Genomic DNA, 21,883 nt, shown 5'->3' with positions numbered 1-21,883 from the left:
GATAGAGAGGCTGATAGAGACAGTGATAGAGAGGGTGATAGAGACAGTGATAGAGAGGCTGGTAGAGAGACTGATAGAGAGGCTGATAGAGAGGCTGATAGACAGACTGATAGAGACAGTGATAGAGAGGCTGATAGTGATAGAGAGACTGATAGAGAGGGTGGTAGAGAGGATGATAGAGACAGTGATAGAGAGGCTGATAGAGACAGTGATAGAGAGGCTGATAGAGACAGTGATAGAGACGGTGATAGAGAGGCTGATAGAGAGGCTGATAGAGAGGCTGGTAGAGACAGGGATAGAGAGGCTGATAGTGACAGAGAGACTGATAGAGAGGCTGATAGAGAGGCTGGTAGAGAGGCTGATAGAGAGGCTGATAGAGAGACTGATAGAGAGACTGATAGAGAGGCTGATAGAGAGGCTGATAGAGAGGCTGATAGAGAGGCTGCTAGAGAGACTGATAGAGAGACTGATAGTGACAGTGATAGAGAGGCTGATAGAGACGGTGGTAGAGAGGCTGATAGAGAGGCTGATAGAGAGACTGATAGAGACGGTGATAGAGACAGTGATAGAGAGGCTGATAGAGAGGCTGGTAGAGAGACTGATAGAGAGGCTGATAGAGAAACTGATAGAGACGGTGATAGAGAGGCTGATAGAGAGACTGATAGAGAGGCTGATAGAGACAGTGATAGAGAGGGTGATAGAGAGACTGATAGAGACAGTGATAGAGAGGCTGGTAGAGAGACTGATAGAGAGGCTGATAGAGACACTGATAGAGAGGCTGGTAGAGAGACTGATAGAGAGGCTGATAGAGAGACTGGTAGAGAGACTGATAGAGAGACTGATAGAGAGGCTGATAGAGAGACTGGTAGAGAGACTGATAGAGAGACTGATAGAGACAGTGATAGAGAGGCTGGTAGAGAGACTGATAGAGAGGCTGATAGAGACGGTGATAGAGAGGCTGATAGAGAAACTGATAGAGATGGTGATAGAGAGGGTGATAGAGAGGGTGATAGAGAGGGTGATAGAGACGGTGATAGAGACAGTGATAGAGAGGGTGATGGAGACAGTGATAGAGAGGCTGTAGAGAGACTGATAGAGAGGCTGATAGAGACGGTGATAGAGAGGCTGGTAGAGAGGCTGTAGAGAGACTGATAGAGAGGGTGATGGAGACAGTGATAGAGAGACTGATAGAGAGGCTGTAGAGAGACTGATAGAGAGACTGATAGAGAGGCTGATAGAGAGGCTGATAGACAGACTGATAGAGACAGTGATAGAGAGGCTGATAGTGCTAGAGAGACTAATAGAGAGGCTGATAGAGAGGGTGGTAGAGAGGCTGATAGAGAGGCTGATAGAGACGGTGATAGAGAGGCTGATAGAGACGGTGATAGAGAGGCTGATAGAGAGGCTGATTAGAGACAGTGATAGAGAGGCTGATAGAGACAGTGATAGAGAGGGTGATTGAGAGACTGATAGAGACAGTGATAGAGAGGCTGGTAGAGAGACAGTGATAGAGAGGGTGATAGAGAGGCTGATAGTGATAGAGAGGCTGATAGAGAGGGGTGGTAGAGAGGCTGATAGAGAGGCTGATAGAGAGGGGTGGTAGAGAGGCTGATAGAGAGGCTGATAGAGAGGCTGATAAAGACAGTGATAGAGATGGTGATAGAGAGACTGATAGAGATAATGATAGAGACGGTGATAGAGAGGCTGATAGAGACAGTGATAGAGAGGCTGATAGAGACAGTGATAGAGAGGGTGATAGAGACATTGATAGAGACAGTGATAGAGACGGTGATAGAGAGGCTGATAGAGAGGGTGATAGAGACGGTGATAGAGAGGCTGATAGAGAGACTGATAGAGACAGTGATAGAGACGGTGATAGAGAGGCTGATAGAGAAGCTGATAGAGACAGTGATAGAGAGGGTGATAGAGACAGTGATAGAGAGGGTGATAGAGACATTGATAGAGACAGTGATAGAGAGACTGAAAGAGAGGCTGATAGAGACGGTGATAGAGACGGTGATAGAGAGGCTGATAGAGACAGTGATAGAGAGGCTGAAAGAGATGGTGATAGAGAGGCTGATAGGAACAGTCATAGAGACGCTGATAGAGAGACTGGTAGAAAGACTGGTAGAGAGACTGATAGAGAGACTGGTAGAGTGACTGATAGAGAGACTGGTAGGGAGACTGATAGAGAGACTGGTAGAGAGACTGGTAGAGAGACTGATAGAGAGACTGGTAGAGAGACTGGTAGGGAGACTGAGAGAGACTGGTAGAGAGACTGGTAGAGAGGCTGGTAGAGAGACTTGTTGAGAGACTGATAGAGAGACTGATAGAGAGACTGGTAGAGAGACTGGTAGAGAGACTGGTAGAGAGACTGGTAGAAAGACTGGTAGAGAGACTGATAGAGAGACTGGTAGAGTGACTGATAGAGAGACTGGTAGGGAGACTGATAGAGAGACTGGTAGAGAGACTGGTAGAGAGACTGGTAGAGAGACTGGTAGGGAGACTGATAGAGAGACTGATAGAGAGACTGGTAGAGAGACTGGTAGAGAGACTGATAGAGAGACTGATAGAGAGACTGATAGAGAGACTGAGAGGAGAGAAAGGAAAAAGACAGGTCAGATAATTTGCATGTCCGAGTCCTTTGAAAACAGAGGTCAGTGTTCTAAATCTCTAAATCTTCACAGCGCTGCATGTTTCATAACAGCACCAAAAATAACAGAAGGATCTACACTGCACTCTCTCTCGTCTCTCTCTCGTCTCTCTCTCTCTCTCTCTCTCTCTCTCTCTCTCTCTCTCTCTCTCTCTCTCTGCCTGCCTGCTCAAATATTTTTCTCCTGCATCAAACCAGGAGAAAGGAGAAATATATATTCACTTCATATATTATCTACCTCACTTGCTTTGGCAATATTAACACATGTTTCCCCATGCCAATAAAGATCAATGTTAACACATGTTTCCCCATGCCAATAAAGATCAATGTTAACACATGTTTCCCCATGCCAATAAAGATCAATGTTAACACATGTTTCCCCATGCCAATAAAGATCAATGTTAACACACGTTTCCCCATGCCAATAAAGATCAATGTTAACACGTTTCCCCATGCCAATAAAGATCAATGTTAACACGTTTCCCCATGCCAATAAAGATCAATGTTAACACGTTTCCCCATGCCAATAAAGATCAATGTTAACACATGTTTCCCCATGCCAATAAAGATCAATGTTAACACATGTTTCCCCATGCCAATAAAGATCAATGTTAACACATGTTTCCCCATGCCAATAAAGATCAATGTTAACACATGTTTCCCCATGCCAATAAAGATCAATGTTAACACATGTTTCCCCATGCCAATAAAGATCAATGTTAACACATGTTTCCCCATGCCAATAAAGATCAATGTTAACACATGTTTCCCCATGCCAATAAAGATCAATGTTAACACACGTTTCCCCATGCCAATAAAGATCAATGTTAACATGTTTCCCCATGCCAATAAAGATCAATGTTAACATGTTTCTCCATGCCAATAAAGATCAATGTTAACATGTTTCCCCATGCCAATAAAGATCAATGTTAACATGTTTCCCCATGCCAATAAAGATCAATGTTAACATGTTTCCCCATGCCAATAAAGATCAATGTTAACATGTTTCCCCATGCCAATAAAGCCCTTGAATTGAATTGTTAGAAATACAGAGGGAAGAAAGAGACATATAGAGATGGAGAAAAGAACGTTAGTAGAGTTCAGGAGAAGAAAGAGAGAGAGGGAGAGAGGAACGAGAGAGAGAGAATGGAACGAGAGAGAGAGAGAGGAACGAGAGAGAGAGAGAGGAACGAGAGATATAGAACGGAAGAAGAAAAAGTGGGGAAGGAGAGAGTGAAAATTAGGAAGTAGAGAAAATGAGGGAGAAGACTAGAGATACATAATGTGCCTGGGCACAGTATAGGGTCTAGTCTCAAATGTCACCCTATTCAATTTGCATAGGGAAGTAGCACATTATATAGGGAATAGGTTGCCAGTTGTGTCACAGTAATAGGGAAGTTTGCCGGCTGTTCTGATTTCAACTAGGAGGCCTGCTGCTGTGTTGCAAAAAGGCCTCTCTCTCTCTCATTCCCTCTCCCCCTCTCTCCTTCCACCTCTACCTCTGTCCCCCTCTCTCCTTCCACATCTACCTCTGTCCCCCTCTCTCCTTCCACCTCTACCTCTGCCACACTCTCTCCTTCCACCTCTACCTCTGTCCCCCTCTCTCCTTCCACCTCAACCTCTGTCCCCCTCTCTCCTTCCACCTCTACCTCTGTCCCCCTCTCTCCTTCCACCTCTACCTCTGCCACTCTCTCGTTCCCTCTGTCCCCCTCTCTCCTTCCACCTCTACCTCTGTCCCCCTCTCTCCTTCCACCTCTACCTCTGCCACTCTCTCGTTCCCTCTGTCCCCCTCTCTCATTCCACCTCTCCCTCTTCTCTCAATTTAAATTCATTTAAAATCAAAGGGCTTTATTGGCAAGTGGAATAGATAATAAACAAAAGGAAAATAAACAATCAGAAATGAAAAGTAAACATTACACTAACAAGTTTAAAATAATTTTGACTTTTATATTTAAGCAATAAGGCACGAGGTGGTGAGGAGGCACAAGGAGTGCCCGGACACAGCCCTTAGCCGTGGTATATTGGCTATATATCACAAACCCCTGATGTGCCTTATTGCTGTTATAAACTGATTACCAACGTAATTAGAGAAGTAAAAATACATGTTTTGTCATACCCGTGATACACGGTCTAATATAGCATGGCTTTCAGCCAATCAGCATTCAGGGCTCAAACCACCCTGTTTATAATACTGGCTATGTACAGTGCTGTGACAATGTGCAAATAGTTGAATTATGAAATAGACAGATAAATATGGGTTGTATTTACAATGGTGTTTGTTCTTCACTGGTTGCCCTTTTCTTGTGGTAACAGGTCACAAATCTTGCTGCTGTGATGACACACTGTGGTATTTCACCTAGTAGATATGGGAGTTTATCAAAATTGGGTTTGTTTTAGAATTCTTTGTGGATCTGTGTAATCTGAAGGGAATATGTGTCTCTAATATGGTCATACATTGGGCAGGAGGTTAGGAAGTGCAGCTCAGTTTCCACCTCATTTTGTGGGCAGTGAGCACATAGCCTGTCTTCTCTTGAGAGCCAGGTCTGCCTACGGCGGCCTTTCTCAATAGCAAGGCTATGCTCACTGAGTCTGTACATAGTCAAAGCTTTCTTTAAGTTTGGGTCAGTCACAGTGGTCAGGTATTCTGCCACTGTGTACTCTCTGTTTAGGGTCAGTCACAGTGGTCAGGTATTCTGCCACTGTGTACTCTCTGTTTAGGGTCAGTCACAGTGGTCAGGTATTCTGCCACTGTGTACTCTCTGTTTAGGGTCAGTCACAGTGGTCAGGTATTCTGCCACTGTGTACTCTCTGTTTAGGGTCAGTCACAGTGGTCAGGTATTCTGCCACTGTGTACTCTCTGTTTAGGGTCAGTCACAGTGGTCAGGTATTCTGCCACTGTGTACTCTCTGTTTAGGGTCAGTCACAGTGGTCAGGTATTCTGCCACTGTGTACTCTCTGTTTAGGGTCAGTCACAGTGGTCAGGTATTCTGCCACTGTGTACTCTCTGTTTAGGGTCAGTCACAGTGGTCAGGTATTCTGCCACTGTGTACTCTCTGTTTAGGGTCAGTCACAGTGGTCAGGTATTCTGCCACTGTGTACTCTCTGTTTAGGGTCAGTCACAGTGGTCAGGTATTCTGCCACTGTGTACTCTCTGTTTAGGGTCAGTCACAGTGGTCAGGTATTCTGCCACTGTGTACTTTTATGTTTAGGGTCAGTCACAGTGGTCAGGTATTCTGCCACTGTGTACTCTCTGTTTAGGGTCAGTCACAGTGGTCAGGTATTCTGCCACTGTGTACTCTCTGTTTAGGGTCAGTCACAGTGGTCAGGTATTCTGCCACTGTGTACTCTCTGTTTAGGGTCAGTCACAGTGGTCAGGTGTTCTGCCACTGTGTACTCTCTGTTTAGGGTCAGTCACAGTGGTCAGGTGTTCTGCCACTGTGTACTCTCTGTTTAGGGTCAGTCACAGTGGTCAGGTATTCTGCCACTGTGTACTCTCTGTTTAGGGCCAAATAGCATCCAGTTTGCTCAGTTTTGTGGTTCGTTCTTTGCAATTTGTAAAGTAATTATCTTTCGTTTTCACATCATTTGGTTGGGTCTAATTGTGTTTCTGTCCTGGGGCTCTGTGGGGTGTGTTTGTGTTTGTGAACAGACTAGCTTGACTCTTAGGTTGACTATTAGGTTTATTGCTCTGTACTGTAGGCGAGGGCTTTGTTGTGGAAGGTTTGAGAACAGTTTCCTTTTAGGTGGTTGTAGAATTGAACGTCTCCTTTCTGAATTTTGATAATTAGTGGGTATCGTCATAATTCTGCTCTGCATGCATTATTTGGTGTTTTACGTTGTGTATGGAAGACGTTTTTGCAGAGTCTCAATTTGGTGTTTTTCCCATTCTGTGATTTCCTGGTTGGTGAGCGTCTCTGTCTATGTCTCTCCGTCTCTCCATCTCTCCCTCCCTCTCTCTCTCTCGCTCTCTCTCTCTCTTCAATTCAATTGCTTTATTGGCATGGGAAACATGTGTTAACATTGCCAAAGCAAGTGAGGTAGATAATATATAAAGTGAATATATAAAGTGAAAAACAAAAATTAAATGAACTCTCTCTCTCTCTCTCTCTCTCTCTCTCTCTCTCTCTCTGTTCCCCTGCCTCTCTTTCTCTCACTCTCTCTGTTCCTCTTTCTCTCTCTCTCTGTTCCTCTCTCTGTCTGTCTGTCTCTCTCTCTCTCTGTTCCTATTTCTTTCTCTCTCTCTTTTCCTCTGCCTCACTCTCTCTTTCTCTTTTCCTCTGCCTCACTCTCTCTTTCTCTTTTCCTCTCTTTTTTTTCTCTCTCCTCCATGTCTCTTACTTTTTTCTGTCCATACTGTGAGTCACTCCCTCTCGCCCTCTCTTCAGAGAGAGAAGACAAAGGGTAAAGTAATCTAAAAGTAATCTAAAAGTAATCTAAAGATAATCTAAAATAATCAACTCAAAAGTCTTTCCCTTGGATATGAGATCCAGATATAAACATTCAGCTTCTATTTTCCAGCGATCAATCAACATGACAGCAGCGTTCCTCCACATCCAGGCTAAATCTGTGTGTGAACACTCCAGTCCACTTCATCTCTGCCTCTCCATTACCGCTATCTTATTGTCCTGGTAGCCATTAAAAATGCATTAGTTCCTAGGCAGTTATAATGGCTTTGGCTCCATGGTGAATAATACATATTTAATCAAGAGGAACACTGATTAATGCTAACTCTTTAATTGCGTTTTGACTCATCCTCCATCAACAGGGATGCTGGCACATGTTGAATCCAATGCTTCCCAAAGTGGTGTCAAGTTGTGTCCTTTGGGTGGTGGACCATTCTTGATACACACGGGAAACTGTTGTTCTTGACACAAACCAGTGCACCTGGTAACTACTACCAAACCTCGTTCAAAGGCATAAATCTTTTGTCTTGCCCATTCACCCTCTGAATGGCACACAATCCATGTCTCAATTTCTCAAGGCTTAAAAAATCCTTCTTTGAAACATCTTAGGGCTAGGCCCCTTTTTTCTCCACTTCCTGTCTGAATGACGTGCACAAAGTAAACTGCCTGTTGCTCAGGCCCTGAAGCCTGATGCATATAAATTGGTAACATTGGATAGAAAATACTTTGATGTTTGTAGAAATGTTCAAATAATGTAGGAGAATATAACACAATAGATATGGTAGGAGAAAATCCAAAGAAAAACCTACCAGAATTCTTTTTTTGAGAGACCCTCCTCTTAGAATTGCAAGAGAAAGGTCATATTGAAAATTAGCTCCCTGGATGCAATTCCTATGGCACCCACAGAGTGTCAGCAGTCTATGTTCAAGGTTTCAGGCTTGTAACTTCAAAAACGAATAAGAAATATCAGTTTTAGTAGAGGGACACAGTCTTGGAAATTCGTGTTTTGCGAGTGCCATGAAGACATTACGCACCTGCTAAAATCAGTTTCCTATTGAACGTACTTCTTTCCGAAATAAATATTATAGTTTGATTACATTTTAGGGTATCTGAGGAGTAAATAGAAACATATTTTGACTTGTTGAAACAAAGTTTAGGGGTAGATTTTCGGATTCCTTTCTCTGCACGTTGAACGAGTGGATTACTCAAATCAATGGCGCCAACTAAACAGACCTTTTGGGATATAAAGAAGGATTTTATCTAACAAAACGACACTACATGTTATAGCTGGGACCCTTTGGATGACAAATCAGAGGAATATTTTCAAAAAGTAACTGAATATTTGATCGTTATTTGTGAATGTATGAAACCTGTGCCGGTGGAAAAATATTTTGATGTGGGGCGCCGTCCTCAAACAATCGCATGGCATGTTTTCGCTGTAATAGCGACTGTAGATCGGACAGTGCAGTTAAAGTAACAAGAATTTAAGCTTTCAGTCGATAATTAGACACTTATATGTACATAAATGTTTAAAATCCATTATATTTATGGTTATTTATTTGAATTGCGCGCCCTCCAGTTTCACCGGAAGTTGTCCCACTAGTGGGACTCCTATCGCCAAAGCAGTTTTTAACCTGTCTCCTCCCTTTCAGCTACTCTGATTGAAGTTGATTTAACAAGTGACATCAATAAAGGATCATAGCTTTCACCTGGATAGATACTGAATAAAAATATAAACACAACATGTAAAAAATGCAGAACTAAGAACAGATATAGCCCTTGGTTCACTCCAGACCTGACTGCCCTCGACCAACACACAATAGCATCGAATAGTCCCTGTGATATGCAACTGTTTAGGGAAGTCAGGGACCAATACATGCAGTCAGTCAGGAAAGCTAAGGCCAGCTTCTTCAGGCAGAAGTTTGCATCCTGTAGCTCCAACTCCAAAAAGTTCTGGGACACTGTGAAGTCCATGGAGAACAAGAGCACCTCCTCCCAGCTGCTGAGGACGAAGAGCCGGATGCCTCATCTGGACCCGCAGAAGACAACTAGGAAAGCTGCCATTACCGTCAATATTACTCGCCAACGTGCAATCATTGGACAATAAACTAGACGAGGTATGATCACGAATATCCTACCAACGGGACAGAGAAAACTGTAATATCCTATGCTTCACGGAATCGTGGCTGAATGACGACATGGATATTCAGCTAGAAGGATACACTCTGCACCGGCAGGATAGAACAGCACACTCCGGTAAGATGAGGGGGGGGCGGTCTTTGCATATTTGTAAACAACAGCTGGTGCACGAAATCTAAGGAAGTCTCTAGATTTTGCTCGCCTGAAGTTGAGTATATTGTGATAAACTGCAGGCCACACTACTTGCCTAGAGAGTTCTCAGCTATACTTTTCGTGGCTGTTTATTTACCACCACATACAGATGCTGGCACTAAGACCACACTCAGTCAGCTGTATAAGGAAATAAGCCAACAGGAAACCACTCACCCAGAGGCGGGGCTCCTAGTGGACTTGAATGCAGGGAAATTTAAATCAGTTCTACCAAATCTCTATCAACATGTTAAATGTGCAACCAGAGGGAAAACAATTCTAGATCACCTGTAATCCATACACAGACGCGTACAAACCCCTCCATCGCCCTCCATTTGGTAAATCCGACCACAACTCTATCCTCCTGATTCCTGCTTACAAGCAAAAATTAAAGCAGGAAGCACCAGTGACTCGGTCAATAAAAAAATGGTCAGATGAAGCAGATGCTAAACTACAGGACTGCTTTGCTATCACAGACTGGAACATGTTCTGGGATTCTTCCGATGACATTGAGGAATACACTACATCAGTCACTGGCTTTATCAATAAGTGCATTGAAGACGTCGTCCCGACAGTGACTGTATGTACATACCCCAACCAGAAGACATGGATTACAGGCAACATTCGCACTGAGCTAAAGGGTAGAGCTGCCGCTTCAAGGTGCGGGTCTCTAACCCGGAAGCTTACAAGAAATCCCGCTATGCCCTGCGACGAACCATCAAACAGGCAAAGCGTCAATACAGAGCTAAGATTGAATCATACTACTCCGGCTCCGATGCTCGTCGGATGTGGCAGGGCTTGCAAACTATTACAGACTACAAAGGGAAGCACAGCCACGAGCTGCCCAGTGACTGGAGTCTACCAGACGAGCTAAATCACTTCTATGCTCACTTCGAAGCAAGCAACACTGAGGCATGCATGAGAGCATCAGCTGTTCCGGACGAGTGCGTGATCATGCTCTCCGTAGCCGACATGAGTAAGACCTTTAAACAGGTCAACATACACAAGGCTGCGGGGCCAGACGGATTACCAGGACGTGTATAACTTAACTTCCAACCATTTCAAACGTGTAGCTCCCGCCTCACGTTTCCTGGTCTAATTTTAATTTAGTTACCAAGCCTTTTAAGCACTCTGTCTCAAGGGGATGGTTCCGTCAGTCTGACACACCTCACTCGGGGAGTGGCTACTTACTATAAACAGTTTATAGGGATATATTCTCTTATACCTCCTAAAATCACCTTCCAATCTTAACAAAAATACTTTCTACATGTTTTATATTATATGCACAATGTATTGGATGGAAACTTGTCAGATAAAAGGGATATACTTTCCAAGTTACAGTATTTGCTTTCTACCATTTTTAATGACATCACAAAATAAAAACCAATATGACATTCGTTTTCTGACAGGAAACAGTCTGTTAACAAAGTACATTCCTTTCGCCAATACTGGAGGGGAAAAGAGAATCCTCTTCTACTTAAATTTACGACAGGGCGTGAGGTGTCAAAACCCCCACACCAGTTTCCTCCTCTCCTCTGCGGGTGAGAGGGGTCTGGTAGAAGTTTATTCATTGCAAACCTGATCTGCCCATTTGGATCACACCAGCACAGTCATTATTTTATATATCTTTTATTTAACCTTTATTTAACTAGACAAGGTATGACAGAATGATGGAGGCCACTGTGTTCTTTGGGATCTTCAATGCTGCAGAAATGTTTTGGTACCCTTCCCCAGATTTGTGCCTTGACACAATCCTGTCTCGGAGCTCTCCGGAGAAATCCTTCAACCTCATGGCTTGGTCTTTGCTCTGACGTGCACTGTCAACTGTGGGACCTTATATAGACAGGTACGTGACTTTCCAAATCATGTCCAATCAATAGAATTTACCAGAGGTAGAGTCCAATCAAGTTCTAGAAACATCTCAAGGATAATCAATGGAAACACCTGATCTCAATTTCGAGTCTCATAGCAAAGGGTCTGAATGCTTACGTAAATAAAGTATTTCTGTTTTTTTTTATTTTTTTATCAATTTGCAAAGATTTCTATGAACCAGTTTTTCGATTTTTAATTATGGGGTATTGTGTGTAGATTGATGAGGAGGAACTGTATATGGTATACCCATAGGTCAAAAGCACGGCACTATACAGGGAATAGGGTGTGAATTGGCACTTACCCCTTGGGATCACACGGTAGAGCTTTGACATAAGAGGGAGTAAGTGGAGAGGTGTGAGTTACTGGGGTGAATGATTGTAATAGAAAATCCACGTCCTTTAAAGGGGCAATCTGCAGTTACTAAATCCATTTTTTAAAAACTTTTAAATTAATTATGTACAACCATTGATTCTTAAAGAATATAACTTATTCGGGTTCACCTGACTTCCTTGCATCCTGATCTTGTCCACATTCTGATTGTGCCAACAACAAAGGTATTAACGGGGCTAAAGACTCACTCAACAGAAGTATTATAGGGTTCTGGGTCAGTATATTGAAAGGACTGACGCGAGAGAGAGAGAGAGAGAGCGTGTATCTCTCATCATCAATGTATCTCTCCCACCCTGTCTGCTTCCCTCCTTCCTCCCTCCCTCTCTTCCTCCATCCCTCACTCACTAGTTCAGTTCAGGGCACCAGCCATCACTCTGAATGATGTCAATCACATTAATTGCTGTCCCCTTGCTGTGTCCCTTTAATATTGCCCCCAGCACGCTTCAGGACATTCTGCTGACACTGAGGCAAGGGCAGTACTGAGCCTACATCAGAACACTGGACAGCTCTGTCATCCCACTGCTGAACTGTGCTCTGCTGTGTGTGTGCATGCGTGTTGTGTGTGTGGCTGTGTGTGTGTATATGTGTGTGTACGGTCTACAGTACAGTATGAGGGAAGCTTTAGCCGTGAAATAGAGAGCTCCTCTCGTCAGATTAAATAACATTGGAGGTATGACATTAACTTCAGAGTGACTAACCTGTAATCCAAAGTGAATGTCGTTCCGGTGACTATTGCTTTGAACTCTTATTCAGTGATCCACACTTTTCACTATTGCTGGAGATGACGGATTGGGGGTAAGGCCCTGCAAAAGACTAGCGCCCTGTCCTCGAGGTGGTACATCTAGGCTCCTGCCCTCGAGCTGGTACATCTAGGCTCCTGCCCTCGAGGTGGTACATCTAGGCTCCTGCCCTCGAGGTGGTACATCTAGGCTCCTGTCCTCGAGGTGGTACATCTAGGCTCCTGTCCTCGAGATGGTACATCTAGGCTCCTGTCCTCAAGGTGGTACATCTAGGCTCCTGTCCTCGAGGTGGTACATCTAGGCTCCTGCCCTCGAAGTGGTACATCTAGGCTCCTGCCCTCGAGGTGGTACATCTAGGCTCCTGCCCTCGAGGTGGTACATCTAGGCTCCTGTCCTCGAGGTGGTACATCTAGGCTCCTGCCCTCGAGGTGGTACATCTAGGCTCCTGCCCTCGAGGTGGTACATCTAGGCTCCTGTCCTCGAGGTGGTACATCTAGGCTCCTGCCCTCGAGGTGGTACATCTAGGCTCCTGCCCTCGAGGTGGTACATCTAGGCTCCTGTCCTCGAGGTGGTACATCTAGGCTCCTGCCCTCGAGGTGGTACATCTAGGCTCCTGTCCTCGAGGTGGTACATCTAGGCTCCTGCCCTTTGGACAAAGCTACTTCACTGAACTTCTATTCAGTGTGGATCAGGGATAGTCCTTAGCAATAATACATATACCGCAGATAGAGGCCATATGATGAAAATGAAAACCCATCTATAATATTTATTCAGAAAGAATAGTTGTCTACTGGCACACAGACACATAGCTGTTATAGGATTTACAATGAGATGCTTCCAGTCCAGATAACAACTATTGGTTTTAGTGAGGTAATAAAAAAATGGCATCCTATTCCCTATTATAGTGCACTACTTTTGACTAGAGCCCCATGGACCGTGGTCAAAAGTAATGCACTGTACAGTATAGGGAATAGGGTGTCACTTATATACAGTATAGGGAATAGGGTGTCATTTGGGACGCAGACTCCAACTCTCGGCTCTATGTCGGTTTCATGACAATCACACGGTAGTTTAAAAAAAATTGTTTCACCTCTAGTTAATGAAGGGAATCTTGTTATAAGAAATTCAGACATGACACAAAAGTTTTTCAAAAATTCCTAAAATGACTATGTAACAGCTGGCCACAAAGGCAGGTCGTTCAAGATTTACGTAGAAACTGGATGTCTACCCATGTCCCGAGGACGTCGAGAAATGCCTTCAAAACCGGCCACTAGGGGCAACAGTGAGCACTATTACCATCAAGAAGGCTTGGGTTTTTCTAGGGTGTTGTGGACTGTGGTGGCTATTACAATCAAGTGGGCTTGGGTTTTTCTAGAGTGTTGTGGACTGGAGTGGCTATTACAATCAAGTGGGCTTGGGTTTTTCTAGGGTGTTGTGGACTGGGGTGGCAGATGGCTGTAATCCCATGACTCATGACTCTGGATTAGAAGGTTGCTTGTTTATCCCAGTTGTGAAGATTTAAAATTACCATATTCCAAACCTTAACCCTTAACCGTTCAGAATGAGTGCCTAAACTTAATGTTTGAACCCTGTACCAAAACTTAACCCTTAACCTTAACCATTCAGAATGAGTGCCTAAACTTAATGTTTGAACCCTATCCCAAAACTTAACCCTTAACCTCAACCATTCAGAATGACATGCTGACCACACCGCTTGTGCGAGCATTGCAGAATATCTTTACACACGTTATTCAATCATTTCACCCACACTGCTTGTGCGCGTCAACGAGCGTCTCTGTAGCCAGGCGCTAAAATAGAACTTGATTCTATTTGTGACGCTTGATGCGCTGCAAGTCCCGCCTCTCCCATCTCCTCATTGGTTTTTAGGAGCATATACCCACGTGCCATCTCCTCATTGGTTTTTAGGAGCATATACCCACATGGGTGATTGAAAGATGAACTGAGGTCCACACTCCAGTCCAGTTGGTGGTGGTAATGGACCTTAAAGTTGGTTGCCAACCTCCATATAAAGTATCATGAAGAAGAAGAAGTCTGAAGTAGGATAGATTACTAGAAACTAACTGGGTTTACCCTTTTATCTGTGGATTAATTGTCTGAGTAGAGGACCTTGTGCATTTTAGATCAATTAGCAACCCAATGATTATTAGGGATGAGTACCAAAACCTGGCATTAAACGGTCCCTGGGGCTAAATTATGAAAGACCGTAGTATCGATAAGCTCCGACGTTATCGGTTCTGCTTTCAGTACTGGAGAAATTAAGAAAATACATTTCCTATTTATTATTGCTACATAAACTTTATCTTGTACATTTTCTCACCAACCGTTTCTAATTTGCAATAAAATGAAGACATTCGTCTATGATGCATTTGTTCTATTCCCAATCCAGAAGTGAGATCTCTCATGCTACAGCACACACACACACACACACACACACGCGAAAGACCCTGCTCTTAATTAGTGACGATGGAGGAGAGAACAAAATGTTTAAAAGTGTTTGTTACACTTCACCAGAGTCGATGCTGACAATGCTCGTTGCCCGGTCTACGTTAGGTATGTATGCTAGCAGCCTAGATCCCACACACAGAGTTAACTAAATTATGCGAACATGGGTTCATGATCAAAAGGAACCATTAGCCAACTGATTGTTTAGCTATGGGTGCGTTCAGAAATTCAATCACCCATTTAAAGATCTTGCAACTTTTTTGTTAAAGTTGCAGCTACAATGAACCAACCCACTCCTCCCTCTAATACCACTGGTCCAAGCCAAAGACAAGCCCAAGCCCCTTCACGCTAGCAGCTAGTGGGAGGATGACTAAGGAGAGGGGGAATGAGTGACACCTAGCCGTGATCAAGTTCATAGTGAAAGGCCTACACCCCTTTGCAACAGTGGAGTCCAAATGCTTTAGGTAACAGTCTGTCAGTATATATTGAGTTCTATTCATGTTTAGGATACAGTAGTATAAAAGGGTTGTATGTTAGTCCCATCACTCCACAATACAATACACAACAACACAATAATTCAATAATGATAATTCAACACAAACATCTTTTTTTTTAATGTAGGGAGATGAGCAAGGCACTCAACCCCAAATAGTGATCACTGAACTGAAGGACGTGCCAAAGCTGGCCATCACATCATACAGGTGGACCAGCCCCTGTCAGGACCACTATCTCACTGTTCCAGTGCACTACACAAGACAGGGCAGTGTAAAACAGAAGGTCGTCCACACCAGGACAGTGTAAAACAGAAGGTCGTCCACACCAGGACAGTGTAAAACAGAAGGTCCTCCACACCAGGACAGTGTAAAACAGAAGGTCCTCCACACCAGGACAGTGTAAAACAGAAGGTCCTCCACACCAGGACAGTGTAAAACAGACGGTCCTCCTCCACACCAGGGCAGTGTAAAACAGACGATCCTCCACACCAGGACAGTGTAAAAGAAGGTCAGAGTGTACGGTCCTCCACACCAGGGCAGTGTAAAACAGGTGATCCTCCACACCAGGGCAGTGTAAAACAGGTCCTCCACACCAGGGCAGTGTAAAACTGTGCCATTCTGGGAGTGAAAGCGGTGGATGTAAAGAGGCTACACATCTTAAAAATAGGATGCTTGCACACACATTGAATCTGGCAGCACAGAAAATCTACTAAATTACTTTCATTGATGCCATCAGGGGGTGAGGACATTCAACCCTTCCTGCATGAGGCCACAGCAATGGACCCCAAATTTAAAGGGAGGCCGTTGAGTGACGCCATCTGGGACAGGCTGAGGAAGACGACTGTTGAGGCCAATGTGACAGGAGCAACGCCAGAGGAGCCAGAGCAGACAGACACAGAGCACCAGCAACAAGAGGAGGGGTCTGAAGGAGAAGGAGAGGAAATGGAGGAGACAGTCCCTCCATTGTACAAAACAAGGTGTGCCTTGGTGGAGCTGTTCTCAGAGGAGGACAGGGATTCACAATCCAACAGGACACCTCGTCCCTCACCCTCTGCAAGAGTGTTGACCTAGAGGTGGAGCTCTACAAAGGCGTGCCTTCCATACCCATGGCTGAAGATCCTGTGATATGGGGGTGGGAGAAGAGAGCTACTCTGCCCCTCCTTATAAACATTGCAACAAGCTACCTCTGTGCTCAAGCCTCCACACCTTGCAGGAGGGTATTTTCGACTGCAGGGAACACGATAAGCTAGGAGAGGTCCCGACCTCTGCCAGAGAAGGCAAATATGTTGATCTTTCTCCAGAAGAACTGCGAAGAAGTAGTCCTTTCTTAGTCCTTTTGCAGCATACCTGCAGGCCCCACCAGTGTTGTTCTATACCGCTGTCTTATCTTTTACAGCCTACCTGCAGGCCCCACCTGTGTTGTTCTATACCACTGTCTTATCTTTTGCAGCATACCTGCAGGCCCCACCTGTGTTGTTCTATACCACTGTCTTATCTTTTACATCCTACCTGCAGGCCCCACCTGTGTTATTCTATACCACTGTCTTATCTTTTACATCCTACCTGCAGGCCCCACCTGTGTTGTTCTATACCACTGTCTTATCTTTTACAGCCTACCTGCAGGCCCCACCCGTGTTGTTCTATACCACTGTCTTATCTTTTACATCCTACCTGCAGGCCCCACCTGTGTTATTCTATACCACTGTCTTATCTTTTACAGCCTACCTGCAGGCCCCACCCGTGTTGTTCTATACCACTGTCTTATCTTTTACAGCCTACCTGCAGGCCCCACCCGTGTTGTTCTATACCACTGTCTTATCTTTTACAGCCTACCTGCAGGCCCCACCTGTGTTATTCTATACCACTGTCTTATCTTTTACAGCCTACCTGCAGGCCCCACCCGTGTTGTTCTATACCACTGTCTTTTCTTTTACAGCCTACCTGCAGGCCCCACCTGTCTTACCACTGTCTTATCTTTTACATCCTACCTGCAGGCCCCACCTGTGTTATTCTATACCACTGTCTTATCTTTTACATCCTACCTGCAGGCCCCACCTGTGTTATTCTATACCACTGTCTTATCTTTTACATCCTACCTGCAGGCCCCACCTGTGTTGTTCTATACCACTGTCTTATCTTTTACATCCTACCTGCAGGCCCCACCTGTGTTATTCTATACCACTGTCTTATCTTTTACATCCTACCTGCAGGCCCCACCTGTGTTATTCTATACCACTGTCTTATCTTTTACAGCCTACCTGCAGGCCCCACCCGTGTTGTTCTATACCACTGTCTTATCTTTTACATCCTACCTGCAGGCCCCACCTGTGTTGTTCTATACCACTGTCTTATCTTTTACAGCCCACCTGCAGGCCTGTGTTGTTCTATACCACTGTATAGTCCCTCTGCAGCCTACCTGCAGGCCCCACCTGTGTTGTTCTATACCACTGTCTTATCTTTTACAGCCTACCTGCAGGCCCCACCCGTGTTGTTCTATACCACTGTCTTATCTTTTACAGCCTACCTGCAGGTCCCACCCGTGTTGTTCTATACCACTGTCTTATCTTTTACAGCCTACCTGCAGGCCCCACCCGTGTTGTTCTGTACCACTGTCTTATCTTTTACAGCCTACCTGCAGGCCCCACCCGTGTTGTTCTATACCACTGTCTTATCTTTTACAGCCTACCTGCAGGCCCCACCTGTGTTGTTCTATACCACTGTCTTATCTTTTACAGCCTACCTGCAGGCCTGTGTTGTTCTATACCACTGTCTTTTCCCTCTGCAGCCTACCTGCAGGCCCCACCTGTGTTGTTCTATACCACTGTCTTATCTTTTACAGCCTACCTGCAGGCCTGTGTTGTTCTATACCACTGTCTTTTCTTTTACAGCCTACCTGCAGGCCCCACCCGTGTTGTTCTATACCACTGTCTTATCTTTTACAGCCCATCTGCAGGCCTGTGTTGTTCTATACCACTGTCTTATCTTCTGCAGCCTACCTGCAGGCCTGTGTTGTTCTATACCACTGACTTATCTTCTGCAGCCTACCTGCAGGCCCCACCTGTGTTGCTCTATACCACTGTCTTATCTTTTGCAGCCTACCTGCAGGCCTGTGTTGTTCTATACCACTGACTGTTCTATATTATTCTATAATATTATTTATTTAATTTGTTTTACATTTCCATCATCACAACATTAGAGTCTATAATGGTGATTTGTTCAAACATTTCTGGGCCTCCCGGGTGGCGCAGTGGTTAAGGGCGCTGTACTGCAGCGCCAGCTGTGCCACCAGAGACTCTGGGTCCACGCCCAGGCTCTGTCGTAACCGGCCGCGATCGGGAGGTCCGTGGGGCGATGCACAATTGCTCTAGCGTCGTCCGGGTTAGGGAGGGGTTGAAAACTATTGCTGTTTCTTTTGCTGTAAATAATTGTTTACATTTTGAAAATAAGGCAAATGTTAATTCTGTTCTTAATTTGTTTCGGGTTTTTTTTCATAAAAAAATAACCGATAAGAATACCGTTAAAGTACCAGATCGATAAGCAGTATCGCTAAGAGTAGTAATACCGTTAAAATCTTAACGATACCCATCCTTAATGATTATATACCAGGACAAATTCACTAGCAACAGCAAGCTAGCTAGCTATCTAAATTGCCATAAATGTTTAATGCTTTTCGACCTGTTCCCAAATTAATGTAGTTGGTTCAGAGTTCGTTTTGATATTTCAACCTGCATGTCCTGATCGCGTCTGGTGTGGGTGGACAAAATCAGCATGCGTGCGATGGCTTGAGCGTTCTGGTCAGCATGTTAGTGTCTAAACTTAATGTTTGCACCCTATCCAAAACCTTAACCCTTACGTTAACCATTCAGAATGAGTGCCTAAACTTAATGTCTGAACCCTATCCAAAACCTTAATCATTAACCATTCCAAATTAGTGCTTAAACTTAACCCTTAACTTCGAAAGTTGACGTTTGGAGAAATGGAATGATACAAAGCAGCAGGAGCAGGAAAAACACTTCGAAATTTGACGTTTGGAGAATGTGGCTGAACGTCTCATTCTGCAGTGAGACTATGAGAGCTTGTTGGGACACCTGGCATTGCTTTGGAAAAGCCACAGACACAAGGCAAGATGAGTAGCTCATTAATAAGGTAAAACACTTTGGAGAGGGATTTAAAATGGCAGTCCAAATTAAATTGATGTTTGTTATGAAATAGCCTTAAGCTTTCTGAATTTCATTACCATCATTAGAAAGATTATTCAGTTAACCGTCATTTGGTGTTCCCCATCAATTAAAACAATGGCAGTATTGGTATGGACTTTAACAAAAACACAATCAAAGTTACTGTTTGCAAGAGAACACATTGTAAAGAATAATATATTTTCTTGAAGTACTGTATTACATCTCAAAACGTTTGTAATAAAGTGACCTCTTTTTAACATTCTGTAAAATTCACAATAAAGCATCACTGGGTCAGAGTCTGGGGCCCTGACTCACTGTAGTATCTACTCCACAGAGACAATGTGTCACTAAATGTACTGCACTCACTGCACAGTCAGGGACACTGCAAAGGGTCACTCGACTCTTATTGCAGTGCCATTTCAGATCATACTGTATGTTATGCCCAGGGACACTGCACAAGGTGGCGGCACCCTCAATGACAACAACAAACCTTTTACACCAAGGTTGTAGTGCTTACTCTGCTTGCTTATGGCAATACAATGCACCAGACGATGGCATGCTATAGTTCTCTGACGTTCATGACAGCTGGTACTGTAGGTCCTCTTCTGAGACCAGTGTCTCAGCAGATGTTTTCCATGTATGTTTTTTATTACTACCACTGGGAATTCTGAGGCTCTGAGCTCACTTCTTATTGAGACTGAACGTGCCCATGCCGTGATCTCCGGGACAGAATCTGTGGCAGCCCAGGAGGATAGAGAATGCTTTGCGGAAGTCTGGGTTGAAGGCGTATATGATGGGGTTGATGGAAGAGTTGGCCCACCCGAACCACACAAACACATCAAACATAGTGGGGCTGATACAGGTGAAGGAGGCCGTGGCACCGCGGGGTGACGGCTCACAGAACGGCACCATGCAGTTCAGGATGAAGAAGGGCAGCCAGCAGCACACGAACACGCCCACGATCAGAGTCAGCGTCTTCAGGACCTTTGTCTCCCGTTTGAACGTCATCTTGAACGAGCTCTCCGATTCGGAGATGCTGGATTCTCCGCCGCCTTCTCCCATGCTGTTGTGTCGGTTCTTGGCACTCTCTGCGGCTCGTTCTAGGGTGGAGATGCATCTGATCTGACGGTGGGCGATGCGGTAGATCTGGGTGTAGGTGACCACCATGATGATCACTGGGATATAGAAGCTGATCAGAGAGGTAGAGATGGCGTAGGTCCGGTTCAGGCTGAAGTGACAGTTGTCCCAGTCCCGGGGCGCCTGATGTGTGTTGTTATCCCCAACAGGGTTAGAGGAGTCTGGGGGGGCCTGGAGGCCGTAGGGGGTGGTTGTGGAGGTAGTGATGGAGGTAGAGGTAAAGGTCTGGGCTTTGTGCCAGCTGAGCTGGACGGGGATGAAGGAGATGAGGACGGAGAGCGTCCAGGCCACGCTGATCATCACAAACGCCACTTTAGGAGTCATGTTCCTCTCATAGCGGAACGGGCTGGATATTGCCCAGTAACGGTCCACGCTGATCACACACAGGTTCAAGATGGATGCCGTGGAGCACATGATGTCAAACGCCACCCAAGTGTCGCAGAACGAGCCAAACGGCCAGAAACCTGCGACCTCCGTCACGGCCTTCCACGGCATCACCAGGACAGCGACCAGGAGGTCGGAGACGGCCAACGAGATCACAAAGAAGTTGGTGACTTTGGAACGCAGGTGACGGCACTTGGTGACGGCGGCACACACAAGGACGTTGCCGACCAACGTGGAGAGGATGAGCAGCGAGAGGAAAAAGCCAGTCAGGATGCGGGTTGAGGAGTCATCCAATAAGTCGCTGTCTGTGATGACCGTGGTGTCATTCGTAAGATCCATCGTCGGTGGGAGGGAGGTGGTGGGGGAGGGACGATTTGTGTGTGTGGGGGGGTCTCTAGACTCTGTACCATTCTGACATCCTTTGGAGGGGGGCAGAGAGGGGTCAATCAGCTCATAGTGTAGAGAAGAGCCTGGTCAGAAGGAAAGCCCTCTGGGTTTCTCCCTTTCATCCAAACAAACATATCTGATAACATCTTCTTGTTTGCTTGTTTGTGTCCCGTGATAATAAAAAACAACAAGGTAAAAGACATTCCAGACAGCCTCTCTCTGGGGTTGGCATTGTTCCAGACTCTGTATCAGTTCTGACATCCTTTGTCCTGGAGAGGTGGATGGTTGTACATATTCCCACAGGGATAGTAAAGGTTTTAGATGTCCTATTGCAGCCTCGGTACAGGGTGAGAGGAGTCCTTCTGTCTTCTGTATCCCATGTGATCTGTGGACAGACAGACAGGTAGATGGGTCACAGTCTGACCGAGGTCTCTTTCCCTACCATCAACACTGG

The 21,883-nt window shown here is 45.1% G+C and overlaps 1 protein-coding gene across 1 annotated transcript; it reads right to left on the bottom strand.

Moving 5' to 3' along the window:
• Positions 1–18,704: 18,704 nt before the first annotated feature.
• LOC112220672 (D(1) dopamine receptor-like) lies at positions 18,705–21,428 on the bottom strand. Its single transcript, XM_024382504.2, has one exon. The coding sequence runs from the start codon at positions 21,379–21,381 to the stop codon at positions 20,203–20,205; it is 1,179 nt and encodes a 392-aa protein (XP_024238272.1). The 5' UTR covers positions 21,382–21,428; the 3' UTR covers positions 18,705–20,202.
• Positions 21,429–21,883: the final 455 nt, after the last annotated feature.

This window comes from Oncorhynchus tshawytscha, linkage group LG21 (assembly GCF_018296145.1).
Source record: "Oncorhynchus tshawytscha isolate Ot180627B linkage group LG21, Otsh_v2.0, whole genome shotgun sequence".
In the NCBI taxonomy this organism is placed as follows: domain Eukaryota; kingdom Metazoa; phylum Chordata; class Actinopteri; order Salmoniformes; family Salmonidae; genus Oncorhynchus; species Oncorhynchus tshawytscha.
The sequence above is the reverse complement of the archived record's forward strand: the minus strand, read 5'-3'. Positions and strand labels throughout refer to the sequence as shown.

Excerpts from the sequence above, each read along its gene's own strand:
- LOC112220672 (XM_024382504.2), bottom strand. The coding sequence starts at position 21,381 with ATGGATCTTACGAATGACACCACGGTCATCACAGACAGCGACTTATTG.